This window comes from Mus pahari, assembly GCF_900095145.1.
Source record: "Mus pahari chromosome 2 unlocalized genomic scaffold, PAHARI_EIJ_v1.1 2_unlocalized, whole genome shotgun sequence".
NCBI lineage: Eukaryota > Metazoa > Chordata > Mammalia > Rodentia > Muridae > Mus > Mus pahari.
Window position 1 is genome coordinate 195285 of NW_018391599.1, and position 8662 is coordinate 203946.

Consider the following 8662-nt stretch of genomic DNA (forward strand, 5'->3'; position numbering starts at 1 on the left):
AGAGAAGAGAAGAGAAGAGAAGAGAAGAGAAGAGAAGAGAAGAGAAGAGAAGAGAAGAGAAGAGAAGAGAAGAGAAGAGAGAGAAGAAAAGGAGGGAAGCAAAGGAGAAGAAAAGGGGAAAGGGATTTGAATAAGAAGGAGAGAAGATGGGTTCAAGGTTGTAAGGGAATGTGGGCAAGAAAATGGAAAAGCACAGGAAAAGGAAATGAGAAGTGAGAAGCTTGGTCTACTCTACAAGGATAAACTGTTATGAATTACACATCCAGACTAATTCAACTTTGCTTCTAAATTCCAATGAGAGAAGAGAAGTGGGGCTTTCACATTGTTAGTGGGTATGAAGTTTTTAGAACTGGAAGGAACACTTTCCTACAATAAAAACATTGTGAAACTTATCTCTGAAACTTTCTTACTTTTTGGTAGAGTTGAGTATTGATCATTATATTCATGTACCTCCTTGTCAGAGAGTATGCTATTGCATTGTTTGTTGTTATTGCTGCTGCTGCTGTTGTTCAAGATAGATTGAGAGTAGGATGTCAAGGGAGTCTAGCCCCTTTCACAACAGAGTTTTACTCTCAGCAAGTCAGTTAGCTGTACCATAGGAAATTAGTCATAAGCAACTATTCCAAAGTCCATAGGAAATAACAGGAGAGAAAGTTACAGTAAACTTTATATTATTGTTAAGTATATCAGTGCCTAATAAAGCTGGGCTTATATGTTAGAGCATTGACGTTCTAGGAACCATGACTGCAAGGGCTGTTTTGGGAAAAGAAATTTAATAATGATTAAAATTATCTAAATGACATTTGTGGAGTTGCTCAGTAGGTAAAGTAAGTCTTGATGACCCAAGTTCAATCCCCAGAACCTAGGAATATATGTAAGCAAATAAACAGTTTTTTTTTTTAAATTCTCAGTGGCATGCATCAGTGACAGAATTCTCACAGTGTAATGGGAAGAGCAAAGAGAATTGCTTGGGAGCTTGAGTGCCAGGTATGCTGGAGTACAAAGAACGGCTTGCAGGTAAAAGAAGTCTTGATGACTCAAGTTCAGTCCCCAGAGCCCAGGAATATATTTTTAAAAAGTTAAAAATTAAAAGATCAATCCAGTGTTAGGCATCTGTAATCCCAGCATTCCTGCAGGGAAAGAGGAAGAGCAAAGAGAATTGCTTGGAACCTTGGGTGTCAGGTATGCTGGAGTACACACACAGCACAGAGCAGAAATAACAAGAGACACCGCCTCAAATAGAGGATGAAAGGAGAGAAGAGATTCCCCAGCATTTTCTTCTGAGGAACATTGTTTTTAGTGGCACATAGGAGCTCACACTGCACAAGCACACAACACAACACAACACACACACACACACACACACACACACACATTTGCATGTTCACACACTATGAAGAAGGACAGAGAAAAATATAAATGAGTTTTTTGTCACCTCAGAAGAACCATGTACCCAGGTATGGCTCCCAGCGAGAAGATGAAGCAGCCAATTATTGATATGATTAAAAAGTACTGCAGCTTGTTAGCACAGTCAGGACCCTTGTTACACAGCCCCAGGACTGCAGATGCGTTTCCTGATGACTGAATGCAGCTGCAATTTTGAAACACCTGAAAAACAAAACAGTGTCCTAATAATAAGAAAATATTGGACTTACTCTCTGTATTTTCTACAAAGCCCATTGGGTCAAAAAGTAGAGTGTTGGGGTCAAGATATGACTCAGAGAAGAGCGCTCATCCAATCTGAATATGTTCCCAAGCTTGAGCACAACCACCATTAACTAAAAAGTACTAAATAAGTAAAATAGTAGATCCTGCTCCCATGATGTTCCATTTTTGCTATCTCAGAATTCTATAATTTTTGCTATCTCAGAATTCTATAATATGTCATTTTATGTAAATTCTATATAAAGATGTGGACTTTAAAAACTGTTATATTTTCTCAATACATGAAGTAAATTTGCAAAGGTTCAGTTATACAGAATTAACAATATATTTTATTTGTTTATATTTATTTTCTTGTTTGGTTTTCCTTTTGTGTGGGAAAATGTGTATTTGTGTACATGTATGTTCATGTGTGTGCATATATGTAGACATGTGTATGCCATGGCATACATGTAGAAGTCAGAAATTGTTATAAGAGTTAGTTCACACTTCCTAATATGTGGGTCCTAATATTTCATTTGGTGGTAAGTGTTGGTGACATATGCCTTTAACCACTGAGCTAAATATCTAGACTAAACATAGATTTTTAAAATAAATAAGTATGATTTTGTTTTGTTTTTACTTAGTCCTAAGTATTAAAACTATATAATCTCAGACTGTTGATGATATAGTTAGGTGCTTGCAAATAAATAAAGTCATGTCCCCAAGGAGAAGATATATTTAAACAATAAAGCCAATATTTTTGAATCGTATTATCAGGTCTGATTAAGAATCAAAATTTATATCTCATTTTGATTATCAACCAACTCTCAGTATTATAACATGTTTGAGGCAAGGAAACATGTTTGACCCTTTATCTTGCTAAACTACTATGTGGTAGGCTGGAAAAATGGGACAGTCAGTAAAGTCCTGTACAAGTATGAGGACTTGTGCTCTCATCCCAACACACATGGAACAATGCATGCGAAGAGGATGTGCTTGCAACACTGATTCTCTAAAGGCAAAGACATGTGACTCCCTGGGAGTTCACATGCCAGACAGCTTACCAGAACTAGTAAACTGAAAACCACTGATATCCTACCCCAGAAGCACAAAGTAGATGGGATCTGAGAATCAACAGCTAGGGTTATCTTCTGGCTTCCATGTACACATGCACCTGCATAACACACACACACACACACACACACACACACACACACACACACATATATATATATATATATATATATATATATATATATATATATATATATGAAAAAAAAAGCTTGGGACATGAAAAGATAAATTTCTGTCTACCTTAAGAACATAGCAAGTTGGAGGCCAGCCTGAGCCTCATGAGACCTTATTAAAACAAAAAGCAGATCCTGCATAGAGTAATTTAAAGCTATGATTTTGATGTTGTTTTATGCATATGTGTCTATATCTGTATATACACAAACACATGCATGTAGATGCCTAAGGAAGGCAGAAGAGGATGTCAGATGGGGCTGGGGTTGTGAGCTGCACCTTATATCTTCAGGGAACTTAACATGCCCTCTGAAAGAGCAGCAAGTGCTCTTTATAGATGAGTTATCATTTCAACCTGTTCAGAATATTTTAACTCAGTTAACTTAACAATGATCTCAACTTTTGGAAATTATGAAATAATACACAGATTCTGTCAAGGTTTACAGAACATCTAGAAATTTTAAGATGAAAATATATATATACACACATTCATACATACAGGATAGATTGAGTTGTTCCCAAAAAAATATTAATCTTTGTTAAGGTTGAACTACTCTTTTCTTTTTAGCAGATGAAGGTTTAGGTCATAGCACATATTAATTCAGTACACAAAACATCAGCTCAAACACTGAAAGGATGTTTACCATGTTGGTTCCAGTTCCAACAGACTTCTCACAGCCCGCGAGGCAGGCTGACATGTATGATAGACCATTGTCTCCACACACTGGATCCCATGTGTTTGTTAAGCAGCTACACTTTGTGTTGCAGTCAGCAAGGACATTATTCTCCACATATAGAGGATGCTGAACTCTGAAATGATTTGAAATGTTACAAATATTAAAAACAACCTGCCCATACACTTTAATTTTTCTCATCTCAGTATTTGCACGTGTGTGCATGTGCACACACACACACACACACACACACACACACACATACTCAGACAGACACAGAGAAAGAGAGAGAGAGTGACAGAGGGACCAAGAGACAGAGACAGAGAGAAAAAACCATTGTCACATTTCGTCTTCTCCCCCAGCACAGAAACAAAAATCACCCATAAATCAACATGTGTTCTCTATACTATGTTTTTGGCACAAAAGTTATCTGCTCCAGTGTTTGCATTACTGCTTTTTAAAATTACTCCAAAACAAACATTAAGTGCCTATCCTATGATAAAATACAGTGATATTAGAGCTAAATTGAAGGGGGCTAATCTTTCATTGATCTGGCAAGATGGGAAAGAATGAAAAAGAGCTAGCTTGAACAAAACCTGCAATTTTCATCTATAAGATAGATGCTGTATTTAGCTCCCAAAACAGAGTCATTTGAATACCCAAGATGCTCTTCTGAGAAAGGGTCCAGCAGTGACAATGATATTTAAACAGGAAATGTGGGAGTCTAGATGCTGGATTTAAATCCTGTTTCGCAAACACAGTGTGGAGTCAGCATGAAGGCAATTTTTCTCTTTACTTATAATTCAATTTAGTTTTAATCTCTTTTTCTGTCTCTGTGTCTCTGTTTTTGTTTCTCTGTCTTTATCTTGCTATCTCTGTCTCTTTCTGTCGTGTGTGTGTGTGTGTGTGTGTGTGTGTGTGTGTACAAGCACATTATACAGCAATGTGAATGTGGATGTCAGAAGATAAGTCTTCCACCTTGTTGGAGACAGAGTCTTCTGTTGTGCACTGTCACAAATAACAGACTAGTAGGCACATGAACATCCAGGTTTTCCTGCCTGTGCCACTCAGTTCACTGTAGGAGCAGTGGGATTACAGATACGCTACCATCTCAACCATTACATGGGTTCTGGGGATCTAAGCTCAGGTCCTCCTGCATGCTCAGAAAACCCTTGACTACTGAGTCATCTCCTTCGCCCTTTGAAAGAAACCTACAAGTGAATACTTTATTTCACTTTAACTGAATGGTTGATTATACAACTGTGCCCTAAAATAATTTTTAAATTTCCAATGGTAATATAGAATATGATCAGGCAACCCTTGAAACTCAAAAATGTGAGACTGCAGAGCACTGATGAAAGCTTTCTGACTTGTATAGTTTACTTTTAATGCTATCTGTTTATGGGAGTAAAAAATACACAGATAATTGAGGCTACAAAGCTCTAGGTTATTTTCCTTCCTTACTCTATAAAAGAGACTAGGATATTGCCATTGGATGCCTATTGAATAAAACACTTACTCACTGGTAGTCCTCAGTATCTTTAATAAGCTTACTTCTGCAGGCTTCTATAGGCTTGATGGGTGGAAGGAAATGCAAGAAAACCATGGATTACTGCTAATAAGTCACACTAAAATGATCTAGTTATATTTCACCCATGAAGAAAATATACAAGGAATTGTGAAAATATTACGATCTTCATTAGGAAAACACATACCCTTCATAAGAGATGGTTAGGCCAGCAACTGGGAAATTATCACAGGTCATTATATAGCTAACAAAAGACAGAAGGTACTCAGACAGGGATACCCAGAATGCTATGTATGCAGCTTTCTTGACAGTAATCTTGAACTTCTTCATAATCAAACCACCAAGTAAATATCCAAGGCATATTGGAGGTAACATGTAAAGACCTAAAATTGCAAGTAAAATAGTATTGATAAAAGAGAGAAAATAAAAACATATTATTAATTTATCTAATACATTTTACTTAAGAACTTATTTAGCTCTAGTATACAATGATCCTATCCCATATTCACTCACATGTTACATAAAAGGAGGATTTCATATGTGTGTCATGTCACTTTCAAAATCATACTAGTGTTTATTTAGTCATGTGTAGCAGGTGATATATATATATATATATATATATATATATATATATATATATATAAACATTGCACACACATTCACTCACACACTAATTTATGGTATTAGATGTTTCATGTATTTGTTTTGACTTTGTATGTTGAGAATGTCACTCAGCTCTGAGTGATTTTGAGCTTGCTACTGAGTTTTTTAGTTTGTTTGCTGCTGAATCACCTGCTTATCAAGTTCAAAACATTCTGTGCATGGTTTATGTTGTCCAGCATTTTCTCTCCCTGTCTCTCTTTTCCTCTATAAAAATCAAAGATAAATGAAAAACAGAATGAAAAAAGAAAGGAGAAGAGAAAATCATATGTAGGGCAGATTCACAGAACACCAGCACCAGGCTTAGAAGAATTTAACCATCCTTTGCAGATCCACAATACTGCATTTAATTTTGTATACCTGATGGTGAGGATTGAGATTTGGACTTTCAGAGAGGCCTAGATAATGTGGATGGTGGCAGACAGTGATTCTCAGTTTACAAGAGTAAATTAGGATCCTTGGGTTCAGTGGACTAACAAGAAAAGCAGAGTGAGTGTGGCTGCACAGACTCATCAGACCAACAGGGGTCTGAGCCACTGAATTAGGAGTAATGTGGAGAGCAAGAACTAGAACTGAAGCCTGGATGTAAAATGTGGGAGTAAGATACAAAATCCCATTGAGTTAAGTATTCCCCTTTGAATTAACATATTGGTGTCTGAAAATTGACTGATAAGAGCTTTCACCAAGACATCCATAAATATGCTGATATTTCATTCTGATTTGAGAGAGAGATCAAAGTGAATATTTATGACTACGTTCTTTCCCTATTCTTTCTTGATTTCCCTGGATACTGGAAATTTCCTTGGAGAAGAAATTTATAAATATATCCTAACAGATTTCATATCATTGTTGTCTCCTTGTGGTATTATCTTACTCTTTATCATCACTTGAGGATAGATATTGTTTATCATGTCTGTGGTGGTTTGAATACTCTTGACCCATATGAAGTGGCACTACTAGGAAATGTGGTCTTGTTAGAATAGGAGTACTCTTGTTGGATATAGTGCATCGTGGTGGGGGTAGGATTTGAAGCTCTGTTCAGAGTGGAATGACTACAGTCAGATTAACATGCAGAACTCTCAGCTCCTTCTCAAACATCATGTCTACTGAGATGCTGCCATGTTTCCTGCCATGATGAAAATGAACTAAGTGTCTGCAATTGTAAGCAGCTCCAATTAAATGTTTAACTTTTAAGAGTTGCTTAGGTCATGGAGTCTCTTCACAGCAGTAAAACCAAGGCAATCACCTTGTGGGAAAAAGGATGATACTAAAGAAATAACAAAATTACATACCCATGAGGAAGACTATCTCGGCAGTGGATTTTCCATATTGCTGTTCCAGATACTTAGGCATGAAGGTAAATGAACTGATAAATGCATTGACCTGGAGCACACTTATAAGGATGAAAATCATGTAAATCGGATTGCAGGAGAGGCTCTTCATGAACAGAAAGAAATCTGAAACAAGAGAGTGTTGAGTTATCAAGCTACTTTAGCCTAGTATTTTGTATCCAGTGTTTTCCTGAAATCTCATGGATTCTGTGCTGACAAAAATGCATTTGATCAGTCTTTACCCCTATGGGGATAAACATTGTTTAAGTCACATCTGGAAGTTAATGAAACAATGGGCTATAAAAGAACTAGATCATAATTGTGCAATCAACAAAACTATAAGGAGATGTGATTGTTTCTGTTGCCACTCTCTTTCATTTCTTTTTCTGTTACTTCCTTCTATTAATTGCCTGTATTCTCTAGAGTTGACTAGTCTGTTCTTTGAAATCTACCTGAGACTCAATTTGATGAAGTTTTAGTTCAGAATATAGTACTACGAGTACTTTATGCAAAAAAGTATAAACGAACAGCTTAGGAAGGTTCCAGAAATTGTATTGCAGCCAAGACAGCAGCAGCATCCAGAACTTCATGGTAGTTCATGAATTAGAGGCATCACCAGCACCTCACAGAACCTTCCTCCAAACTGACCATATGCTTGATCACAAAGCAGGCCTCAACAGATGCAAGAAAGTCAAAATAAATCATTGCATATTATCAGATCACTATGCATTAGGTATGGACATTAACAAAAACAGAAACAACAGAAAGCCCACAAACTCATGGTAATGGAACAACTCTATACTCAATGACCACTGGGTCACAGAAGAAATGGTGCTATCTTAACTGGATGTCTTCATATAGAAGAATGCAAATAAATCCATATTTATCACATTGCACAAAACTTAGGTCTAAGGAGATCAAAGGCATCAATGTAAAAGCAGAGAAACCAACTCTAATGGAACGGAAAGAAGGGAACTGCCTTGAAGGCATTTGTAAAGGAGACAACTTCCTGACCAGAACACCAATAGCTTAGGCAATACGATCAACAATTAATAAATGGGACCTCCTGAAACTAAAATGATTCTGTAAGGCAAAGACACAATCCATAGGACAAAATGGCAACTTAGAGATTGGGAAGAGATCTTCACCAACCCTACATCCTACTGAGGGCTAATATCCAAATTACATAAAGAATTCAAGAAATTAGATACCAAGAAACCACACAATTCAATTAAATATGGGGTATAGTATTAAACCAACAATTCTCAATGCAGAAATCTTGAATGGCCAAGAAGCACTTCACATCATTAGTCATGAGAAATACAAATTAATATGACTCTAAAATTCCACCTTACAACCATCAGACTAGCTAAAATTGAAAACTCAAGCAACAGTGCTGGAGAGATGGAGCAGAGGTGAAGAGCACTAACTGCTCTTCCAGAGGTCCTGAGTTCAATTTCCAGCAACCACATGGAGGCTCACAACCATGTATAATGGGATCCAATGACCACTTTTGGTGTGTCTGAAGACATTGACAGTGTACTCATATACGTTAAATGTGTGTGTGTGTGTGTGTGTGT

The 8662-nt window shown here is 36.9% G+C and overlaps 1 protein-coding gene across 2 annotated transcripts in view; it reads right to left on the reverse strand.

Annotated features, from left to right (window-relative positions):
* The window catches only part of Slco1a2 (solute carrier organic anion transporter family member 1A2), a 46889-nt gene that overhangs the window by 6396 nt on the left and 31831 nt on the right, over positions 1–8662 (reverse strand). For both annotated transcript variants that reach the window (XM_021188865.2, XM_029534599.1), the window contains exons 9-12: positions 7044–7208; positions 5279–5474; positions 3534–3699; positions 1436–1608 (exon numbers count right to left, since the gene is read on the reverse strand). In XM_021188865.2, coding sequence (XP_021044524.1) covers positions 1436–1608; positions 3534–3699; positions 5279–5474; positions 7044–7208 — 700 coding nt within the window. The remainder of the gene's footprint in view (positions 1–1435; positions 1609–3533; positions 3700–5278; positions 5475–7043; positions 7209–8662) is intronic.